This window comes from Eubalaena glacialis, chromosome 10 (assembly GCF_028564815.1).
Source record: "Eubalaena glacialis isolate mEubGla1 chromosome 10, mEubGla1.1.hap2.+ XY, whole genome shotgun sequence".
Taxonomy (NCBI): domain Eukaryota; kingdom Metazoa; phylum Chordata; class Mammalia; order Artiodactyla; family Balaenidae; genus Eubalaena; species Eubalaena glacialis.
Window position 1 is genome coordinate 24,161,655 of NC_083725.1, and position 24,002 is coordinate 24,185,656.

The 24,002-nt window shown below is 49.7% G+C and overlaps 1 protein-coding gene across 1 annotated transcript; it reads right to left on the bottom strand.

Moving 5' to 3' along the window:
• Positions 1-23,838, bottom strand: LOC133099110 (neural cell adhesion molecule 1-like). The gene is given in 7 exon segments (XM_061202575.1): positions 1-692; positions 695-780; positions 2,214-3,020; positions 4,014-4,130; positions 5,336-5,543; positions 15,277-15,457; positions 23,809-23,838. Coding segments are annotated over 6 exon segments (1,371 nt in total). The 5' UTR covers positions 15,401-15,457; positions 23,809-23,838; the 3' UTR covers positions 1-663.
• Positions 23,839-24,002: the final 164 nt, after the last annotated feature.

A 24,002-nucleotide genomic window follows, 5' to 3' on the forward strand; every position in this document is an offset into this window, starting at 1 on the left:
ACTGCAAATTGAGATCTACCCCCAGAAGCTGCAATTTGGCATTCTTCCTACAAAACAAGAGTCTATGTGGGAATTGAATTCAGCTAGAAAGGGTGACACACTTTGCATACTGAACAAATACAAAGTGAACAGAAATTATAATTTATTTATGAGGTTTTACAGAGTTCAAACTCGACTGAAAGTATAAAAATAAACTTGGACTTTGTTCATTCGGTTAGTCTTAGTGTCTGGAAGTATTTCTCTGAACCTGGTCTGTGCCAGTTGGGCAACACCAAGTGTGGTCTTCCTGAACCTAGATTTTTTTTTTTCTGAGCTTCCTAGATTCTTAATTTGGGGTCCTTTTGTTTGATTTTTAAATGGTTTCAGGGAACGGGAGAGTCCTAGTTTGGCTGTGGGTTTCACCTGTTTGTCTCATTTTCTTACAAGTGAGTGCACAACAAAGGAACCCTTTCTATAAATCTACAAAAAGGAGATCCCACGTTGATCTGCTTAGTTTTTTGTTTTTTTGTTTTTTTTAAAGGCAAAAGACACTAGAGGAATGAGATGTGTGGGTGTGTGTGTGTGTGTGTGTGTGTGTGTGTGTGTGTATGAGATATTGGAGATGCTCTGGTGAAGCTGTTGTGTCACTTTTTATTTTGATCTTTGCTGGTGTCTCGTCACCCATCATGCTTTGCTCTCGTTCTCCTTTGTGTGGCATCATTGGGGACCGTCTTGACTTTGGCTGGCGCTGGCTTTGTTTCTGTCTCCTGGCACTCCGGCTTTGCTTCTACAGGACCCTTCCTGCGGAGAATCAGGAAAACAGCACTGAGACCACAGTCTGCAGTAACGCACCCTCTGGCCAGTTCCTCAAAGGGAGCTCCAGTTAGAGCACTGGTCTCCAAACTCAGCTGCACGTCAGGATCACCTGGAGTCTCTAAAAATCACTGGTGCCTGGGCCATGTCCCCAGAAATCCTGAACGTGGTGACTTTTAAAAGCACCCAAGTGGTTCTAACTTGCAGCCAAAGTGGAGAGCCTCTGAATCAGCGGAAGGAGCCCTTCCGGCCCTAATCTGATGCCAGGGGCTCCAGCTTTACCTGGGGTGGTGCAAGTGCAGCAGGTGTAGCCTTTTCCTCACCCAGCTTGGCCGCAGCGGCCCAGCTTGGTATGATTCATGTATGTTGGGCTCCCTGGTACTGATTCCGGGGGGCCCTCTGCAAACCACCTGTTCTTGCCTGTCCTCGCCCCCCCACCTCTGTGCTCTGCCTTTCCTGGTGATGCCTCTATGGCTTGCCCGGGCAGGGTAAGAAAATGCTCTGTTACTGAGGCAGCTTTCCATGGGAGTCGGGTGAGAGGCCAGAGTGGGCTGCCGGGCTGCAGGGGAGCTGAGTGGGGTGGAGTCGGCAGGGCTGTCCTTTTATTTTCTGACAGATTCGGGGCTCCTGGTGAGGGTCCCCTTGCTGCTCTTGGTGGCAGCACCTCCGCTTATCTGGGAGCAGCCACAGGAGCCTCTATAAAGGCCTCTGTCTGACTCTGCCTCTATCAGTCCCAAGAGTGAGAATCTGGTTTAAGGACGCACCAGAGCAGACTCAGACCCCAGCCTCAGCTGGTGCCCCTGCATTTTGGCCTCGCACTGAAGAAACCTGTAAGCTGAAGGACCTGGCCTCGGACTTGGAAGACCCAGCGGTCACTCAGTGCTTGGGAGCTCTGCGTCTTCCCAGTCACTCAAGGGCAGGAGAAGCAATGGTGGGTGTGTCGGTTGGAGTGTGACGGGGCCTTCTGGACCACACAGAGCCTCTCCCCACACGAGCCTCAGGGTCTGCCTCCTTACTTCCCGAATACCCGTGCCATTCTGCTGGGGACTCGGCCTTGCCCTGGATGACACACCGCCTGCAGGCCCCAGGGTGGCCGATCAGTGCACCTTGACCTCCTTTAGCTCACTTCCCAAGCTACGCTCATCCGTGGCCCGAATGCAAAGGCTCCTGCAGGGACGACAGATGCCACTGCTAAGACGATAAGGATAAACCCTAATGAACGTGGCCTAATTAGTCAGCAGGCGGCTGCCTGCCGGGCCTGCTGTCTGTCTCCACTCTCTGCCTCGGCCCAGCCCCTGGCTGACAGTCGCCTCGGAGAAGCTCTGGAGTAGGCTGAAGACACATCTAACAGGGAGGACACAGCACAAACGCACACCACCACAGGACACCCCCCGACGACAGTGGACAGAGAGAGGCCGTACTCGGTCTTGGTTGGCGCAGGAGGAACGGCGCCGTCGGCCGTGGAAGGAGCAAGCTCAGGGGCTTGTCCACTGGCCCCGGCGGCGGGAGCAGGAGAGCCCAGGGCTGCAAAAACATCCTTTGCAAGGTCAATATCTGGGGTCTTGAAGTTCCCTTCGTCCATTTTAAAGTCCTCGCCCCGGGCAGGGTTTGTGGTGCCGATGGAGGCCGCCTCGCTCTTCGGGCTGGCGAGGGCCCTGGCTGCCTCGGCCGGGCTCTTCGCGGCGCCGGGCTGGGTGGGCTCAGGGTCCGGACCTTTGGTGCCGGGAGCCTCCTGCTTGGCCTGGGGGGCTTCTGGGGTGGGGGTCGTCGGTGCCACCGCTAGGGGACCGGCTGCCCCGGCCGGGCGGGGGACTGGCTTGCCGGCCGGAGAGGCCTTGGGGGCCTCGCCCGCACTGGCAGGGGTGCTGGGGCTGAGCACGGCCCCCTGGTTTGCCAGGACGCTAGAGGACAGGTTGCTGGCGGCGGGGGCTGAGGTCGGGGGGTCGCTCAGGTCAACGAGGGGGGCGACCTTGGGGGCTGAGGCTGGGGGCGGGGAGGTGGCGGCGGCGCCGGACCCCTTGGAAGGGGTGGCCTGGCCGGCGGGCACAGAGTTTGAATCAGGGGTGGCCATGGCCAGGGGGGCGATACTGGAGGTGAGGGTGGTGGTCTCACAGGTGGGGCTGTTCTGAGCAGTGGCAAAGGTTTCGGTGATAGTGTCAGAGTTAGCGGTGACGGTGGTGACAGAAGGCAGCATGTCCTCCACAGTGGCTGTGGTGTCAGCAGGCAGCCTGTGGGGAGGACAGGACGTAGAAGAGATAGACGATGAAGCTGAGACGGACAGAGAAGCCGGGAACGGCGGAGGCCAAGGCGGGGGCCGGGGGCTGGCATGCGGGGGACGCACAGGCATGCACACAGGCCCACAGAGAGAGGAGGACGCGAGAGGAAGCACACGCCCAGGCGGGCAGAAGAGGACACAGGAGACAACAGAGAACTCGGCAGTCTAACAGGGCCTGTCACCTTCCTCCCTGCTGACTCCCCTCCCGATCTGCACGGGGCTCCCTTCCCTAGGGCCCTGGCGGCCCTTTCGGACCCCTGCCTGCATCTCGACTCAGGGAGAGGCCAGTTGGAGCTCAGCGTCCACCACCGCAGGTGCCATAGGTCCCTGGGGAATTGGGCCCACCTGCCCCGGAGACGAAGAGGGCTCCACGTGGTCCCTCAGGGCTGTGGGTGGTCCAGCCAGAGATTCTGTGCTTCCATGAAACTCCATTTCCTTCAAACCCACAGGACCCACGATACCCACGTGGTCATTACCATCACAGCTGGATGTGGCTTCTGACCAAGGGTCCCCAAGGCTTCCGAGACCAGGAGAACCAGGGAGCTTTTACCAGGGCCCCAGCTTCCCTTGCCCTTTTAGGAAGAATGCAGAAAACCCTAGAATTCTTGGAAATCCTAAACAGAATCTGCTAAGCTCAGCCTCTCTCAATGAAGTTTTGTCTCCTTAAGCCATTTCCAGAATGTGTGTGTGACCTGGGCACAGGGTCTAGGGATCCCACGTACGCACGGAGGCTTTTTTTAAGGCATCCACAGCCACCCAGGTAGAATCAAGAATGCCTCGTCTCTAGGGAGAGAGTGGGGTCAGGCGCTCCTGGCCCAGCACTCCAGAATTCTGGCCTGCCATGCTCGGCGGGGAGCCGTGGGTGGGAAGCATGGAGCTGTGCGTAGGGTGATGCGGTGGGTGTGAGGCTCTGCCGAGGAGGTGGCAGCCCGACCCGCCCACATACTCGGGCTCCGTCAGCGGCGTGGTCTCGTTGGGCTCTGTGTGTTTCCCTCCGTCGTGGTTTGGGGTCCGCTCCTCCTCAGTTCGCACCTCCACGATGGGTTCCTTGGACTCATCTCTCCTGTGGAGACAGCTCTGCTGGTTCCATCCCAGGGAGCTGGGGGATGCAGGGGGCTCCCGGGGAAGCCAGCTACAGCTCAGGCACCTGTGCCTGGCCCGAGGCTGAGGGGGGGGGGGCGGTGGGATCCAGAACCAGAGTCAAGTGCGGCATCTCAGCCCCCGCTCTTGCTAGCTGTGTGACCTGCTCACCCATACCTCCATTTCCTCACCTGGAAAATGGGGCAAATAACAGTCTCTACCTTGCCTAGACGTTATGAACATTAACTGAGATAATGGATATAAAGTGCTTAGCACAGTGCCTGGCACAGTTCAGTGCTCAAGTCATCTAGATTTGTATACACGTAAGTATGTACACATATGTGTATATGTGTATGTAAGTACGAACATGGATAAGTATATGATGTATATATAAGTATACGTGTACGTGTATGTAAGTATGTATACGTGTAAGTATATGATGTATGTATACGTATAAGTGTATACGTATATGTAAGTACATACATGTATAAGTATAGCTATACGTATATGTAAGTAAAACATGTATACGTATATGTATATGCATGTACATACATGTATAAGTATATGATGTATATATATGTATATACAGTGCCTGGCATGGGGTGGTGCTAACAACTTATTTCCTTGCTCCGTCCCTTCTCGCCTTGCTCCACCTCAGCCCCACCCAGTGACAGTCTGTGAAAGTTCCTGCTATTTGGCTCAGGATCTGTTTCTCCAGAGATGCTGGAGCACATCCTCCAGGAGGATGCTGGATCGTCCTTCAGGAGGACAGGTATTTTCATCTGCTTTGTTCACTGCTGTCCCCTAACGCCTGGGGATGGTGCCGTGCCCGTAGCGGCTGTGCCATAAATATTTGTTGAATGATGGATGCATGAACGGCAGCAAGGCAAGTGTGTCTCTCAAATGCTGACCCCTTCCTGGTAGCTCCCCTCCAGGCTTAGCTCTGACAATTCCCCTCATTTTGACCTACGTAGGGATTTCAAACGTCTATGTGATTCTAGTTGTGGGGTTGGGTCCAGGTGTCTGCTTTTTAAACAGGTACCCCTGAAGACCCTGCTTTGAGAGACAGTTCTCTAATGCTCTGCTCCCCTCGGGGTTTCCAATGGGGAAGCTGAGGTGGCTCCCTTGCTGGACCCCAGGCCGGGGCAGAGTCTAGCACTCCGCAGCAGCGGGTGGATCTGCACTCACGAGAAGGCGGCTTTGCCCTCCTCCATGTCCTTGCCCTTGGCTCCAGGCCCGGCTTTTCCGCACAGGTTGACGGCGATGCACATGAGCAGGCCACATTTGTTCAGGAAGTAGCAGGTGACGTCCACGGCCACCAGGAGCAGGACGAAGGTGACGACGAGGATGCCCACGATGGCGCCCGTGCTCAGGCCTGAGGTGGGGCTGCCGTTGGCTTGGGGGGGAGGGAGAGAGGGATGGTGTTGGTTAGTACACTGAGATGCAGACCTGGACCTGCCGAGCAACAGCCCTGGGGGTGGGGTAGAGCCCACAGGACGGCTGTGGCATCTGTGTTCAGAGTGACACTTTCCCTGGGGCCTTTCTACCCCCAGGTGTTGAGACAACAGGGTCTCTTTCTATCTTCAAGAGGGAAGGATGGCAGCCTCCTCTCATAGACCAGGGGACAAGGGCACAAGGCACCCACAAGTCAGGAGGAGACTGGGCACTGTGTCTCAATCCCTGCTCTCAACCCACGCTCAGCTGGTCTCCCCGTGAGCCCTGGGAGCTGCCAGGGACAGGGTCCCAGATGGGGCGACAGAGGGTTCCCAGGGCTTCCTTTGGGCTTGTGGTGACGTCAGGCACAACAAGATGCCCCGCGCACCTCCGCGCTTCCTTCCCCCTCTTTAGGAGCCGCTCCAGAGGATCCCGACTTTGGACCACATCCTTCTTCATTGCACCAGGAAGACGAATGAAGCTCGCTTACTCTGGAGGTATAGGGGCCTCGCCAGGCCCAGAGGGCAAGGTGGAAGGTCTGGGAATACTCACCATCTGGGAGCCAGGCACGCTTGGATCAGATTTCAGGAAACCCAGCCGACTCACCCAGAGATGCACGCACGACAGGCTCACTCACACAGGACACGTGCCCACCACAGACGGACACACATTCTCACCTTTGAGCAGCACCCAGCATCCCCGCTCTAGCTGGACTCACTTGAATGACTCAACCTCTGTGTCTTACTCCCTGGTGTCCATCTAGAATCCCCTGGGGGCCCTGGGCTATTGATGGTATCACAGAAGGACCCCAGGCTCGGCTCCATCGGGTCCCCTTGTGATGGGTGCTAGGTGCCTGCGGTGGACCCCTGACCGCTTGGTGATTCCCACCAGCATCTGGGAGGCGGAAGGCTGTGCTGGGGGAAGCAAGGACCCATGCGGAGCTCTGTGGAAGCCAGTGTGGAAACCATGACCCCAGGCTGAAAAGTGGGTACCCTGCTTCATTTTTCTTCTTCTGGGAAGACAGGGTTCCAGAAGGGGCAGCCCCATCGTACCACCAGACCTTGTCTGAAGCTTCCTGTGTCCTCCGGACCCACTGGGGTCACCCAGGCCTGTTGACTGGAGGCAGGAACTGTGGCCAACACAACCTGGGTCTCACTGGGCCTTTGCTGAATCTGGGCCAGGCCCAGGGGCCTCTGGCCACATCACGTGCCAAATGATGGAAAGAACAGGTAACTCAAGGTGACAGAGATGGGCCACACACTCTGTCTCCCTGTGGTTTGTGCTCCTGGGCGGCCCTCTGTGTGTCCCAGGGGCTCCTTCAACTGCTGTCCTATTCTGATGGCCCTTATTTCTAACTTCAATTCAGGGTATAGGCCACTGGCCAGCACGTAAGAGACGACCACTCACAACCTAATTCCTGGCACCCAGGGCTCAGCTGGGCCTGCGCCGCAGGAGCCTCCTAGGATCTTGAATATTTTTGGCTCCTTGGGACCTTGTTCTTGCTTCCCAGCCCCTCCTCAGGCTCCCCCACTGGTCCCTTTCAACCCCACACTGAAGACACAGCCTGTTCCCCAGGAAGGCCCGAGTCTGGCAACGGGCTCCATGCTCAGAGGACCCAGCTCTGGCCACTCTGTCTCCGGGCTTTGGCGGCAGGAAACCGGCCACGGGTCCCTGCGTTCAGCTAGAGCTGGTCTTCTCCCCAGTAGCACACCGTCCACTCTGCTTCCCCGTGGTGCTCACACATCCACACACAAAAGCAAAGAAAGACATGCAGGCCTTCCTGGTCTTCAGAATACCAAAGCTGCTTCCCTGAACAGGGAAGAAATACGGCCTTGGGCTTCCTCCCCATCCCATGACTCAGGGCTGGAGGCCAGCTGACACCCGTACCCAATAGGTGTTAAGTGTCTACTTCCTGCAGAAGGAGCCTAAGGTATTTCTGTGGGGAAAGAATGTCTGTATTTTTGGACTCAAAGGCACTAACACCATGTTCTGAGGTTTATACATAAATATGGTTTTAGGGAACTAGTCACGTCTCTAAGGAAGAAAAATAAACCACTGCAAAGCTGCTCCGTGTGGGAGAAGCAGCCGTTATCCACCTGTGCTCTGGGCTCAGCAGACCCATCGGAGGGCTGCACTGCTCTGAAGGCCGAGGCCGACACCTCCAAGGGCCAGGAGGACAACGAGACTGATATAAAACAGAAGGTAGGGCAATGGTCTTCTCTCTCATTTGATAGAAAATTCAAATTCTTTCCCTTAGTCTAAAAGGTGCTACATGTGCTGTGGACTCTCCCACTCCTCTGACCATCATAACTCAGGGCACTGAGCCCTGCCGCCCATCCCTGTGCTCCAGCCGGGAGCGCCCCCATTCTATCTGCTCACCACGCCCAGCCCGTTCCTGTCATAGCGCCTGGCTGATGCCTTGCCTGGAACCCTCCAGCCCCATCACCTTGTGGTGGCTCTTTGTTATCCTGCAGGTTCAGCTCAAATGTCACCTTCTTGCAGAGGTTCCCCCCTCCCCTGCCCCGATCTCTTATCTACTCAGGCACCTCTACCCAGTACTTACCACATTACCCTGTTTTATTCTCTTCTTACCACTATCTGCCATTTTCTGTTCATTGACATGCTTTTCATCTGGCTGCCCCACCCTCTAGAATATCCTGGCAGGTACCCTGTCTGTCTCTTGTCTCCCCAGCATCTAAGACAACCCAACTTATAAGAAACGTTCAAAGAATATTTGTTGAACAAAGGAACAGTGTTTAGCCTTGGAGATAAGAACACGGTCTCCAAATATTTAAAGGTGTGTCATGAGAAGGAAGTAGTCTTATTCAGTGTCCCTAATGGATGGCAACTATGGGGGTAGGAGGCAAACTTGAACTCACATGAGACAGAACTAACACACAAGAGCTATTTAAGTGTGGTGTGAGCTGCCTTGGAAGAGCTCCCTGTTGCCAGAGGCATTCAAGCAGAGGCTGGAAAATCCCTTGGCCGGGATACCATAATGCTCTGGATGAGTTTCCTGCACTGGGAAGAGCCTAGGATAGAGGATGTCTTCAGATCCTCTTCAACTCTAAGAGCCTGTCATTGCATGTGAGATGTCCTACAGTCCCCAGCACAGGGTACAGATTCCCTAATGTCCATGTCCTCCACAGTGTGTACTGAGCAGGACTTTTTCCTGCAAGACAATCGGTAGGTCCCATCTTTATTCATTGATTCTTATGATTTTATCTTTAGTTGAAAAATAAATACCTTTTAGCATAATGTTTCTCCACCTGCAGCAGAATTCCTGGGGTGCTTTGTTAAGAATTCAGATTCTGGCGTTCCCCCATTCCACCAAGTCAGAATCTCTGGGGGTGAGGCTCAGGCTCAGGATTTGATGGAGCACCCCAGTGATTCTTATGCACCCCAGACTTTGAGGACCACTGTTTCTAAGTTTTCTGCCTGCATTACAATGAATAACAGCTGTTCCTATGACTCCCCACCCAAGGATGAGTTGTGCAGTCTTACCTGGTGGCCCTGACCTAACTGATGTACTGGATGGATGGAGAGAGAGCAAACACTTATCCCCAAGGGACCACCCAGTTCACCATTAAGAGTCTAGACTTCCAGAGGAAGTGAGGTACCCCTCAAGCTGGAGAAAGGATGTGCGGAGCTTTTACAAAAAACTGTAAATAAAGGAAACACCGGATGCAAATGAAAGGGTATCCAAGTCAAGCCAACATTCATTACCTCTTGGTGGCTGTTACAGAATTGTTTAGTCCAGGAAACGAGAAGGACAAAGGTTATCTCCTGCATCCTGCTTAACATTTTACAAAAGGAAAAGAAAACAACTTTGGGGTCTATCTTTGCATGACCTTCCCCTGACCTCTCCTGGCTACCCCAACTGCACACCTGCATACCTAGAGTGCTTCTTGGGAGCAGTTCCTCCACAACCTCTGGGCTTAGAGCTGCACTGAACGGTGGGGTTATGAAGCTGGGGCTGCCCATCCTCTGTGGTTCCTGGTCTGGGAGGTGTCGGCACTGAACACCTGGCTTGCCCAAGACTGAGACCTACAAGTGCCTATGCTCATAAATGCCTCAAAATGGGAAGATATCTCCCACCTTGCAGTTGAGGGGGCCCGAGTCACTGTGTCGCGGGACATCAGTGCAGAAGTGCCCCCTCCCGCCTCCGACTCTCGGAACCATTAAGCTGAGGTTCTGGTTCACTCGTCTGCTTGTTCCTTCCTGGAATCTGCTGAATAGATGGCTGGCCTTGGGGCTTTCAGGAGGCATCCAACTAAGTGTGATTATAAACAGAATAGGGCTTGCCAATGAGACCCTTCTCTTAGATTCTCTCTGTCACCACGTCACTCTGTGAAGCCTCTGATATGAAGTCGTGAAGGGAGCCGTGCTATCGGGAGAACTTGCAACAGAGTTGTGGCTCTGGTGGTCCAGAGTGTGCCCCTGATCCCAAGGTGACCACCTTCTGGCTCTGCAAAGGCACTTTCCCCTCGCCCTGTCTGCTGGGGAAAGTCCAAGGAGGCGGTGACCCACAGCAGCTCTTAGGAGAGCTGAGAAAACTGCATCGCTCCTCACGAGGAAGGGAAAGCGATTCCTGTGGCTAGAACTCCACTCAGCAAGCACGAGTTTGGGGTCCAATTTAAAGGGCTCTCTGGGGCAATCAGAGTAATCCAGGTACCTGTGAGGTGGCGGCAGAGGGATTTGGGCACTTTGTAGGACACACAACTATCAAATAAAATCCAAACACGCTGGTGAGTCCACATGAACTGTTATTTCCTTTAATAATGCAAAGGTGTAAACTTCGTCAAGGCCTCGCTGATTATCTACACAACAATGTTAGCATTCTTATTAGTAGAAAAACGTGATCCACACCTGCCGTATAAATATTCCAAAAAATGAGCAGAGAAGCCCTGTGGCGTGTCGAGACTGGGCAGCGTTGAGACAGGGCACGGGGGCAGGGCGGCTGAGCGGGGCAGCGAGCGTTCCCTCCTTCAGGGCCTGTCTTAGGGGTTCCCAGCAGGGCTGAGGGCTGCAGCCACCATGAGAGAACTCAGTGTCCGGTGGGAGTGGGTGTGCCTGAATGCTGTCTCCCTAAGGGCATCCCTTACAAACCATGGGCCTGTCTGAATGGGGCCAATGCAATGACCCCAAAGTTGCTTCAGCTGAGGCCTGCCTGGCCCAGAATAAGCTGAGGGGACAGGGTCATGGATGTCAGGCCTCCCCACACTTTGGGCCAGATCTTCAGAAACACAGACATAGGCCCTTGCCTATGGGACTGGAACCAGGGTGGGGCAGACCTCTGAGATGGGCCCTCCTGGTTGAATATGCAACTTCTGCCGAAGATGATACCAAGAGCCTGCCGGAAGTCAGGGGACAGTGACGGGTGACCTGCGTGAGGACCACCTCTCCCTCCTTTGCCCTCCTAATGGCCCTGGGATTCTACGCCGGGCCCGGAGGCACCATGGGCCTCTTCTTGATACTCTGCCTTGTGCCTAAGAACCGTGTCTGCTCCTGCTGCCATGGTGGGACGGGAGATCGGGGATCCCAGGGGAGAGGTTCATGGCGGGGCTGGAGGCCAACGGGGCTGGGGCGACAGGCGCTGCCTGGCTGAGCTGTTGGGTAGCCTGTGGCCTCCGGTGTGTGTACCTGACCCTCTAAACTGCCAGCGCTGGGGACACGGGCCTGTGCCCACTGACACAGGCAGCTCTGCCCTGCAGACCATAGGATCATTTGGATTCCCAAAGAGAAAGGCTCGTCTTTGAAAATAACAACAGAACCAAAAAGTAAAGAAACCAAAAAGAACAAAATTCTGTGGAGATGCTCAGAGATGAGATATGTGGAATGATATGTGACCACAACGGAGGGGGCAGTTTTTATTCAGGAGAAGGTACCCCCGAGCTCAGACACTGACGCCCCTGAGCAGGATTCACCCGAGTCTCTATGGGGAACTTTAACAAACGCACCTCACCTCCTCTCCTGGGCATGTCGGGGGGTACCCCCAACAGCAGAGGGGAAGCTGGCTTCCACCAGAATTTTTAAAATGTCACTGAAGCCACTGACCGACAGGGGGTCGGGGCACTCAGGCAGTATGACAGGCTGGCTGGGTTCCAATTTATGGGCACTCCGGGCTGGCCCTGCCTCGCGCTCTACTGAGCACGTGTGGGGAGAGGGTGTGACTCGCGCCAGGCTCACAGTGGATGCTTCCAACCTGGGGGACTGATGCTTACGCGATAATGTGGGTCACAGTTGGGCCACATCCGCCAAGACACGAGGTCTGTGGCTGATCTGTAGCCATGTAGCAGGTATCACCCTGACTGGGAGACACGCACCTTCCAGAGCCCACAGGTGCTGGGCACGTCCTAGGTTGGCCCTGTTCACAGAGCCAGCGTCGGGTGCTGGTTATACTACCAGGACCAAGGCGCCTCCCAGGATGTTGGATCAGCCCCAGAAAATACTCAACAAATCCGAGTTCTTCCGCTTCATGGGCAACAGGGTGACTTACTTTGCCCATCATGCCAGCAAAATGCTCCGGCGAATCGCAGCGGGCTTGCCAGGGGCACTTAAATGCGAGCGAAGCCAACTACTTATTGAAGGGCAGCAGAGGAGCACAGGGTTACAATGGGGACACGGGGTGATTTTAACAATCTGATGCAAGCTTTAGAGAGTACTTAGAAATCCTTCTCTGCTACATCATTTTCAGGTAAGAACCAAAAATGCAACCAGTAGCAGATGTGCAGAAACTTTTCTGTAAACCTAGTGTAATGGTTTTTTTTTTTTTTTTAATATATATTATATATAGAGAGTTTAAAGAGAAGCGCTCCCAAACATTTTTATACTGCTATGAAAAAGGGGGCAAACTCCTTATGAAGTGGCACAAAAGTATCTGTGAAGGGTAATAAGTCTGGAGGTCCAGCTTTTTCCAATTGCCAAACCTTCCTCTTCCACAGAGAGCTTGGTGGTGTGGCCATGGCAGTCCTGACAGATTCTTCCAAAGGGGGCACTGATCATTATCATAGGAACTGGGCTTTTAGGCAAATTAATTTTTTTGGCATTCAAGTTCCTAACAGAGCAAGAGAAGAGTCACTGCAGAGAAAAGCAATGAGACAAAGGTGTAGGATGCGGAGGAGCCTCCCAAGGTCGCTGCAGGTGCCAAGCAATGGGTCCCCAGAGAGAATGTGATTGTTTAAAAACAAATGTGGCAGTGGGGATGTCCCAGTGACGTCCAAGGTGATATGTGTGACGACAGACACAGGAAGGGGAGGGGGGAGGAGGAAAGAGAAGGAAGAGACAGAAACAGAGAAAAAAAAAATAGATAAAAAGAATAGGTCAAATATAGAAAATGCAAGAATCAAAGGTTAATTCAACTTTGTAAATTAAACTGACAAAGGTTAGAGAAGAGTTCAGTGCGGTATTATCACCATAAGGCCAGTTCCGAAGCTCAGCAAGGCCAGAAGCAGCACAGCAGGGTGAATTCAGGGGTTAGGGGTCAGCGAGCAAATGAAATTTAAGTGAGAGAACAGAAGCCTCCACAGGCAAATACAAGAGTCTGATTAGGAAAGTGTTACCTTTGATAAGGGGAGGTCTCTAAAATGCAGTCAGGAGTCTCCCCACGGCCTTCTAGTCTCTAGAGCTTTTTACACATTGGGGTAGAGATGCATCTGATCACTGTAGTATATGCAGCAAACTGTATGCAAGGATGGGGGCCACCTTTTCAGCAATAAATCGGACTCTTCTTCCTATTGTACAATCCCCCCACCCATAGCACTCTTAAAGAGAATCTAGTTCTGCACCTCTCACCTCCACCACCCACTGACCACAGAATTCCACCGTGAACGTACATCTCATAATTCAGAGGTTTTATTCCCAGGTCCCAGAGAAGTCCAACCAAGCAACCTCCTTCTAAAACCTATGCAGTAGAGCCTGAAGCCCTCTTGGGGAGGTGAATAGCCCCTCCAACCCTCCCCTTTAACTGGGAGCCTGGGAGATTAGCCAGAAGGACTCTGACAACTCCGGTGGGCAGGACCCGGGGGACTGGTCTTCCCAGAATTTCTGTATCTGACATACAGTGGCCCCAACTTCTCCAACCCCAGAAGCTGATGCCGCTGGCAGTACCCAGCCTGGGAACGCAGTGTGTCGGAATCACCACCTACGAAGTCTTACCCAAGGAAATAGATGCCAGGAGAAATCTGTCTCACTGCAAAGAAATCACTCAAGGCTTCTCACTCCCCCATCTCCTAAGTGCCCCATAAAAGCCGAGCAGATCTGGACACTCCCACCACACTGTCAATTTCAGAGAAAAACTGACCCAAGAACGCAGAGAAAGAAGCGGCAGAGAATAGAGAGGGCCACCTCTATTTGGACAGCCTATGAAGCAGTCAGGAGAACATTGTTTACAGTCACAACTAGATGCCTTGGCTTCATCACTGACCACGTGACCAGTGCCTGCAGAGAGACACCCACCCTAGCCTATGCTAAGGGGTCTCCCTGTCAATGCAGAGGGGAGGACCACGGACACTTCTCAGCTATGGCCGCCAACTCCCTGGGGGCCCGCACACATCTATCAGACACACACACTCATGCACAACCAACCATCGGGAAGCACACACTGATCTTACTTTGTTGCTGCTCGACTAACCCACTTCCACACACACAGCCCTGTGTCATAGTAGCCCATGTCCTTTCTGGCCTCTCTCCCTCTGGAAAGAGCAATTGTGATCACTGAGCTGAGAGCTGGGAGCAAGCACTCTAGACAGGACAGGCATAATGGAGGCCAGACGAAGGCCACTGGGAGGTTGGAGCATCTTCCTACCATACTTGGACCCCTCCACTAGGCTGCAGCTGTATGTTCTATGCCCACCTCTCCTGCCTGTGGTTGGCATCTGGCTGCTCTGGAAAAGCAGAGAGGGACAATGAAGATCTCTTTCTGCTCTGAGGAATTAGGTCATTGAGGAGACTGGCCATCAGCAGCAAGCCAGCTGGGCCGGAAAGCAGAACTCTCACTTTATTCCCACACTTGAGTTGGTCCTGGATCCCTAGAGACAGATCTGCATCTCTTGGGAGAGCTGCTCCCATCCCAGCCTCTAGCAGACTGGACTGCCTTTCATGGATGGGGGTTTCCAGCGTCTACTTTCTCCCCTTGTTCTGTTTCAAGTGGCTCAATTTAATCTTTCTTTCCATTGAGAGGCCCTTGGCAGAGAGGATTTTTAACTAACTAACTGGGCACCATATGTTCCTTCTCTCGGGGTTCCCACAGAGAAGAGATTTGGACCACAGTTGTGCAGGTAAGCAAGCATCAGATAGAAAGTGCTTAAAAATAGTTACGTGGTCCTTGTATGAAATCGTAGATAGCAGATAAGGTCTCGAAAAAGGATCCTTCCTCAACCAGCATCCAAAGCTTGGCTGGAGCTGGGGTCTTTCCCATCTGAGGGGTCCCGCGGACTGGCTTATCATCAGTCCTCCAAGGCTGAATGACACAGGACCTTCACTCAGGAGGCCTGGCCAAGCCTTCCTGGGGGTCCAGTCCATCGCAACCTACTGCACAGCCAGGTACAAAGCAAAACTAAGCTTTGCATGGGCAACCGATCATGAGGATGGCTGTAAGCAAGCGAGTTGTCAGGGGCTGTTCAGGCACATTAGGAGGTGCGGCACTTGTGCATTAATTCAAAGCGGGAAACTCACAGAAAGCAAAGCCGTCATACCTGGGATGGCTGTGGGCTGGGCCGAGGTCCTGAACACAAAGTGAGCTGCTTTGGACTTTCCCTGCTGGTTCTCAGCCACCACATAGACCTCGTACTCGGCATTCCAGTCCAGGGACTTGAGCATGACGTGGTCACTGCCGGATGGGAGCCTGATCTCTGGTTTCCATTCGGAGGAGAGCTTCTGGGAGAAACCGGCAAGAAAGATACAAGACACCAGAAAGCTTTAGATGAAATAGCTGCTAAGACCAGCTAACAGGAGGAACATAAGGGACTGTGCAAAACAGAAATAAAAACCAAATATAGCACATGGTCTTTATTCTTAACCAGCCTGAAAAACCCAAAGGTAAATGATCATGCAGGTTAGGAGGTCAACCGTGCGTGCCTGCAAATACAAACAGCGGCAGACTGCCAGTGTGGCATGGGGCCAACTCTTCAATGTCCTGTGCATCACCTTGAGAGCATGCAGGGACCCAAGCTACACTCTGGAATGCTGGCCCATGGCCTAAGGATGACCTAGAAGAGTAATCCAACAACTGTGTTTCTTGTCCTGTTTCAGAATGTTGGTCACACTCAGGTGTGTGACTCACCTCCCTGACATGGGAACACTGCACAGATTCCACTTTTATTAAAAATAAAAACTATCATTTATGGAGCACCCACTACATGCCAGGCATTGGACTAAAGGCTTTCTGCACATTTTCTCACTGCATCCCTACAACAAGCCTGCCAGCGCTTTTGCCAGGCCCTTACTAAAGCTGATGACGGGGAAGGGAGGGAGAGGTCAGGTGACTTCCCCAAGCCACATGGGCAGTCGAGCTGTGGCCAAGAGCCTCTGCGCCCAAAGCCTTTCGTAGAAGGGAGCTCAACACACATCTGCTGCACTGAACTGGATGGTCCTATTCCATGCAGTGTGACCTGGTCTCTGAGACTGGAGCTGGAGGTGTCACAGGTGTGAATTCTTCCGTCAGGTCCAAGGCTGAGGTGCCCAGAGTGCCTACAAGGTACACTCAGCTCAGCAGAGCACTGCCCAGGGCATAATTTCAGACACGAAACTGGAGTTATAGGTGCCCCTCTTTTCTCGAATGTTCTTTCCAGTTCTATCCTACACGTTTGCCAGTGAGTTTGTTCTGGGTGGGAGCCGTTGACTCACGTCTACTGGATATTGGGCTGCTCCCCGGAAGAGCAGAACATGCTAGCAGTGTCACCTGGTAGGTGGTCTAGCCCATGGCTGAGGCTGGTGGAAGAGTTACATTCCAGGAGAGCCAGCCGTCTTCCCAGAAAAATGCTTTGTACCAGCCAAAGAGATACCTTTAGGAATGGGATAGCACTCGTGTCATGGCCATGACCAGTGTAGGGAAATGCTGGAAGGGGGCGCTCGTGTCCTCAGAGTCTAACTGGAAGCCGGGCTAGGGCTCTAAGTTGGCTCCTGAGAGTGTCAGCATGTGCCCCATTTTAATTTAAAACGAAGAAATTCAGCAGCTTTTGTACTCTTTCTCTGAAAGGCTTCTTTCCTTGGCAAATATCATTACAAAAGAGAGAGCCAGAATATAAAGCAAACATTACGTTGTACATAATATATTTATCACCATTTTAGAGAGAAGTGTTGTTTTTTTTTTCTGTCATGTGCTTGTATTTTCTTTTAGCTGCTCTTACAACTGCAGATTTAACTTTTATGAACCTGGTACATTTTGAGGAACAGCCTGAAATATGGGAAAATGTAAGCATTTAAGGAGAAAACTTACACCCATCAAATAATTTTTCAAAGCAGCCCAGTTTTTTTCCCCTGGATATATGATTCATCCCAGTGGTCTAATCCCTAACTGGGGTGGAATGATGCTGCATTCTTGTGACCATCTTTGTACGAATTAAATTTTATTACTTAGATTCATTAAAAAAAATAACAAGTTTCCAGTTGTGATTAAGTAAAGCACAAGTTGCTGTAGGCAAGTTTCTTGTAAGTATCCTGCATTTGCGGCTCAACAGCCTGAGTGATAATCCTTGGTACCTTGTATTAATGGAACGATCATTAAAGTCTTTTTATTTGTGAGAACAGAGAGGAAAATATGTCTTTAGCATTTCTCAACAGAAAAAAGTCAATGTTTCTCTTTTACTTGCAGTAGAACTCTGAATCCAAGGTCGAGAAGAAAGATAAGCTTGTATGTGACAAACTAGATCTGTTGTGTTGCCTGTGCTCTGAACCTTTTGTAAAAGAATGTTGCCTATAGCCTGAAATATACAGGATAGCCTGTTCTCAGGACTCTGACCTTTAAGAGTCCATTCATATAGAGATACAAAGTTGCAGAACAGAAAATAACATTTGTTTTACTGGAGGTTTACAGGAACATCCTGACCTGACCTATGTAGATATCTGCAAGAACAAAGGATTCCAACACTAAGAAGTTTGCACAACTAACCACGCCCTCCCTCACCTTGCCTTTAATAAAAGTGTTTTGCTGAAACCCTTTGAGAAGTTCGGAGTTTTTTGGGCAGAAGCCATCTGTCTCCTTGCATGGCCCTGCAATAACCTTTCTCTGCTCCAAACTCTGATGTTTTGGTTTGTTTGGCCTCACTGTGTGTCAGGTACTCGAAATTTGTTCTGTAACATGGGTACTAAAAAAGATACGGACACTTCTACTCTGAAACCTTCCAGCTTTCCAAAATGAGTTCACTTTTTTTTTTTAAACATCTTTATTGGAGTATAATTGCTTTACAACGGTGTGTTAGTTTCTGCTTTATAACAAAGTGAATCAGCTATACATATACATATATCCCCATATCCCCTCCCTCTTGCATCTCCCTCCCCCCCATCCCACCCCTCTAGGTGGTCACAAAGCACGGCGCTGATCTTAACACTGCCCCTGGATAATGTCAGCCCACAGGGTGCTAATGGCCCCGGAAGCTCCTCAGAGCAAACACAGGATTAACATCACAAATTCCTCATTGGGGAAACCAAAGTGCCAGCGCAGCTCAAAATCTTTTAATGTCGTGCCTGCAAAACGCCCCTTCTTAATAAACCGGTAAATTTTCCAGCCTGGCACAGCCAAGCCTGGCTAATTCTTTTTAGACAACCAAGAGAAAACTCTAGCTTCAATTCTTTTAGGAAACTATTGGCCTAATTAAGCCCAACAGCCAGAATGCTAAATGCAAATCTTAGTCCTCCAGTAATTTAGCTCAAGCAGCAAAGCTAATTTCCCTTTTCTTGTTCCCACTAAGTATTTTGTCATCATGAATTGAGAATAATAAAAATAAACCGACACCGGTAAATGTAACTCCAGACAGGGTACTGGGTTGTATGGAAATCTATGGGGGTGACATTAATAAAATTCTGTTTGATACATTAAAATAGTATTTTATAGGAAAATTTCAACACGTGCCACAGAGAGGAGGCATGCTGAACCCACTGACATTTAGCTAACAGAATTTTAATAGACTTGAGCTGGCCTAGGAAGGAAGAAAAATAGGAAAGAAATGCCAACCAGATGACTCTCTAGAGGATAATTCATTTTGGTTTTATGTGACATTAAATATCACTTCCTCCACCAAGGTTAGAACCTGCATTAGGCTTAACAAAGCAATTTTCACCCATTCCCCAACTCCATCGTCATGGTTGCCAGATCAACCCCAGGGTCCAGGGCACTGCTACGAACCATTCTAACAAAAGCAAGACAGTTCCCTGTGAGCGATGCCATTTTCCATTTCACTGTGCCTATGCACCCGGATCACAAGTACCCGTGGCTTAGGAAACACTGTTGGAACTTCTGTCCTCTTGGCCGAGTCTGACGGCTGCCTTGATTTCACCTGGTCCACGGCTATCATTGGCTATCGCTCTGGATAGAAGCTCTGCAGCTCTGAAGGCAGAGTCCCTCCTGTGGGGCAGGTCCAGAGCCCTCAGCCCTGGTTACTCAACTGATTAGTACTTCACAGGACAGGGAAAGCAAAGTGCTCTCCAACCCCCAAGTGACCAGAGTCTTCAGAGTATTTCTCTCCTTCCTTTGTTTTTCTTCTTCCCATCCCCCTTCTCCTATTTACCTTCTTACTCTTCTTCCCATTTTCCTTCTCTTAAAACTGCCCATGAAGTGATATCTTAGCATTTGTCCAATGTTTTAATGTTCTTCTCATAATTTGAAGGTGATTTGAACATTTTATATTTCTTTCTAAATATATATATTTTAAAGGCACTAAAATACATTGATTTTTGTTTGTGCTCTGTCATCGTAAGATTTTGATAGTTTAAACTTTTGCTATTCTTGACTTGCTTTAAATATGAAAGTTTTTTTTTTTTGCCTTTTCTTTTTTTTTTTTTGCCTTTCTGTTTTTCAATGGCTCCTTTTCATTCTATATGCTTCAAGTGAGCACTAAACTTCAGTTGTCAAGTCTCCGGGTTTTCTTATTTGCAGATTCCTTTCACTTGTACAGATTCGCAAGTTTAGTGCTTTAGTTCAGAACTCAAGCTTCCCTTTACCCAAACCTTTTTACTGAGCACCTACATAAGCCAGGAATAGGGCCAGGCACCGGGGGGTTCATCGTTCAACAAGATAAGGTAACTGGCTTATATTCCAGAAGGGGAGACAGTAAAGTCTAAATATATAAAATATTCAGAGGTGTTGCCATGTGTTACAAAGAAAATCACTCACATGCTTTGGGAGAACAGGCAGGAGGCCTGATTGAGATGGGTGGTCAGAGAAGACCTCTCCAAGGAGCTGGTTTTTAAGGGAGCCAGCTGGGCAAGGAGGTGGGGCAGAGAATTTCAGGGGAAGGAACATCAGGCACAGAAGCCCTGAGGCAGGAAGGAGCTTGCGTTTTCTAGGAACTTGGAAAGAATTTGTGAGCGACTGGGGCCCAGCCAAAGGGGAGAAAGTGACATAGGACAAGACTCAGAGAGCGGGACCAGAGCTCACAGGAGGCTTCTGAAGAAGCTGGATTTGATTAAGGAAGTCGCTGAAAGGCTTTAAGCAGGGGGATGGCATGACGTAATTTTTGTGGTATTTCTCTTTACGCATCACTCTAGGAGAATCTGAACTCCTGTCTCTGACTGCAGTCCAGAGTACTTTCTAACACATTCTCAAGACCAAATTACTAGTTACATCCACAAAACACACCAACATCCTGAATCTACCCCCAAATGAACTCCACTTAGAAGAAAATAGGACAATATGTACCTTTATGAACTCAAACATTTCTGAAGGCGTATAATCGACTCAACTGTAAAATGACAGATCCATCTAGTTTCTAAAAATTAGGATCTACAGCTTCCTGCCTGTACATATTTGGTTTTGTTTTATTTTTTCTTCATCACCTCCTTAGAACTCACTAACAAGTATTGTAACATAATGAAATGTGTACAATAGTTTCCCCAATATTTTATTGATTTTTTTTTTAAATAACTGCTTTATCATTTCAAGGAACACATTATAAGAAGAATGAAAAGAATACAAGATGTAAATAGGAACTAATAGCCACATATCTAAGTCAGTGTAGCTATTGAATTTTAGGTGATAAGCAAAAAGGAAATGAAAGAAAAAGTTAATCTTCTTTAGAAACAATCAGTAACATAATCCCCCCTTCCCTGCCTTTTATCTGATCCAATCAATCACACATTTATTGTGAACTTACTATTGGTGTGTGCTGTGATTCACTCCATCCACCCCTGACACAGCCGTCTTCCTCCACTTTTTCTGTCACTGTTTCTTTATGCTGTGGCTCCACCTCTGCCTGTCAGTCTTCTCTTTCAAGCCCAGCCCTTGCCATCACCCTTGACTTAGAGCTCAGCTTCCCCTTGGAAGGCCTACTCCTCACTTTTGAAAGCCATAAGGGCTGTAAATGAGGCGCTGATAAGATACAGAATGGATCTGGCCCAGTGACAACTTCTCCCTAAGCCTGAGAAAAGCTTCCCCAGCAAAGGCAGTGGTCTTTTCTGAGACATTTAATAGGTATAATTGTTAATTACATGGGAATCCTTTGGGCTCATTTAGGTTTTTCATCTACCCATCAGGGCTAGAAAAACAGCTGAACAAAAGCAGGACTCCTCTCCAACACAGACACAGCTGAAGAACAAATGCTTAAGAAATAAGATTAATGTCCTCTAAGAGTACAAAGATTTAACAAGTTATTCTTAGTTTCAAGTACCTGGACACTAGGATACAAAGAAACCTCAGAAGAAGGAAGACTCAGCTGGAAAAATATGACAAAGTCTTATTGGCAGTGGAACCTCATGAAACCAAAATTGAAAATAACAGATGATAATGCACTTAAAATACATTCTTACAATCACTGCTATTAATCACTCTTAGCCTAAGTAGTCCCGATGATATTGCAGATGTGGAGCAAATGACTGCTTGAGATGCCTATTTACAGTATTTTGTGTACTAAAAAATCTGTCATTCTTTTTCCTACCCCCTCCAAATTTTAGACATCAAGTAGTTCCTTGTGATGATAAAAGATGTACGATTACTTGACCTTCATAGGTCACTGTATCCATTTCTGTTCTGACTATAAACTAAAAGCTAAGAAATCTCATACATTTATAACTGGCATGAAATTTACCAGGATTTAGGTGGTTTTTGCCCATTTAAAATTGGTTTTCCCTCAGTATAGCCGGACAAAGTTTCTGAGGAAATCAGTACTTTTCATTATCCCTGAAGTCTATAATCCATGGAGAGCAATTTCTGGATGGTCACCAGAACGTTTGCAATCCTTTTGTGGTTGGTTTCAAAGCAAAACAGTCAATAAGACCTTTGCCATGACAAGTAGATGGTCTGGGCTGGGGGACTGAGGGAGGCGGGGTGGGGTAGAGGTGGAAGGTACAGGCGCTTTGTGTCCCTGAGCAGAATGCCATGGGTAGAGGAAGGCTCCGTTCATCAAAAACAGTGTAACTGACCCGAAGGCAGGACATCACGTTTGTAATTCAGGTTTCCTAGAACATGGTGTGAAGATCCCTTGTAGCGGCAAGGATGCCAAAATGGGAATAATTTACATCTGAGCAGTAAATGCATCTTGGGTTTTGTCTGTAGCATATTAGTCTACTCCCAGTTTTGCCAGCCACCAAACAGTTTATGCAGATGAAATGAAATACACAAAACTGTGTTTCGAGAGCATTATTAGGATAAAGATATTAATGCTGCCCTAATTTTGTAACATTTTCTTGGCACATGAAATATTGAAGGCCAATTTGCAAAGAGAAACATGTAATTTATGTATTCTACACTCATTCTCAAAAGGATTTGAGGCAGAAAACAGAGAATTCATTTTACAGGGAGTGCCGACTTGAACTCACCAAAAACAGAAAATGTAATCTTCTATATTCATAAAGAGGCATATTTTTACAAACATTTTTTTCTATGAAATTTTACATTGTTAAAAAAGTTTCAGTCATAATACTAGATTTTAATCTGCTTTTTGGCCCCTTTCCCAAAACACAGTGGTAACTTTCTCCAAAGGCCAGGAAACACATGACAAGACCTCGAATGAAGAATTTCACCACACTTTTCTGAATGTATTGAGAGCAGAAGTGATGCAAAGTGCCACACTCTTTGGCAGCCTTTTCTGGGCTCAGCTTCCCCGGCACTTTCTTGAATAATATCTTGATTGATTGGACTTGCTCTTTGAAATGAGCAGACTAACCCAGAGGGAAAACAAGAAGCTTTACTCTCCCTGGGTCGATACATTTAAGTAACTCGAAGCCTAAAACGAGTCTAGTTGTCTAATGGTTTGATGCAGATGGAAGGTTTGTTTTGGAATCACTTGAAAATATGTGCCAGCTGACCTGGCCCCCTCTGGTTTAAGGTCCTCCTATCTGCTGCGCTGTCACTTCTGCCAGTCAGTGGCTTTGCAGGGCTGTGACAAGCTCCCTGGAGGAAGGGCTGCAACTGTGGTGCTGTCACCACGACCATGTCCTGAATGCATGGAACACGTCACCATTTGCCAACCACCGTGTCAAGTCAGCAGCAACTACAGAAATTAAGAGCTCTCCGCAGAAATTCACACACCCATGCACCAGGTAACGGACCACAGGCAGACGTTCACTCAGCCTTTCACGTGTCCCTCACGGAGGGCACGCTCTCTCCTGGGCGGGGCGAGCACAGACACTTATCGGGAGTTTTACTACTTTTAAAATGCGTTGAGTCTGGAGCCTGTGCTCCGCAACAAGAGAGGCCGCGACGGTGAGAGGTCCGCGCACCGCGATGAAGAGTGGCCCCCCACTTGCCACAACAAGAGAAAGCCCTCACACAGAAACGAAGACCCAACACAGCCAAAAATTAATTAATTAATTAAATATTAACTTATATAAAATTAATTAAATATAAACATATAAAAAATATAAATATAAATATAAATATATATATTAATAAATTTATATATAAATATATAACATTAAATTAAATTAAAAAATAAATTAATTAATTAATATTAAAAAAATCAACCACTGCAATTAAACATTTTTTTAAAAAATGCGTTGATACAACCATGTCTCACTTTTGCTTGGATCAGTCAGCAAACGCTTTTTGGAAACCCCTAATTCTCCACACCTCCTACCTTTCCAGCTGCCCTGCTCCTCAGGCCGGGTCCTCATGGGAGGCGGGGCTGCGTGCGGACGCACGGCGAGTGCACTGACGTCCTCGAGCCCCGCCCCCACGGGGCCGCCTGCCGGTTGGAACGGCAGTCCCCCCCACCCCGGCGCGGAGGTCGATGAGGCCGGCGCCAAAGTGAGCGCAGCATGGAGGGGCCTG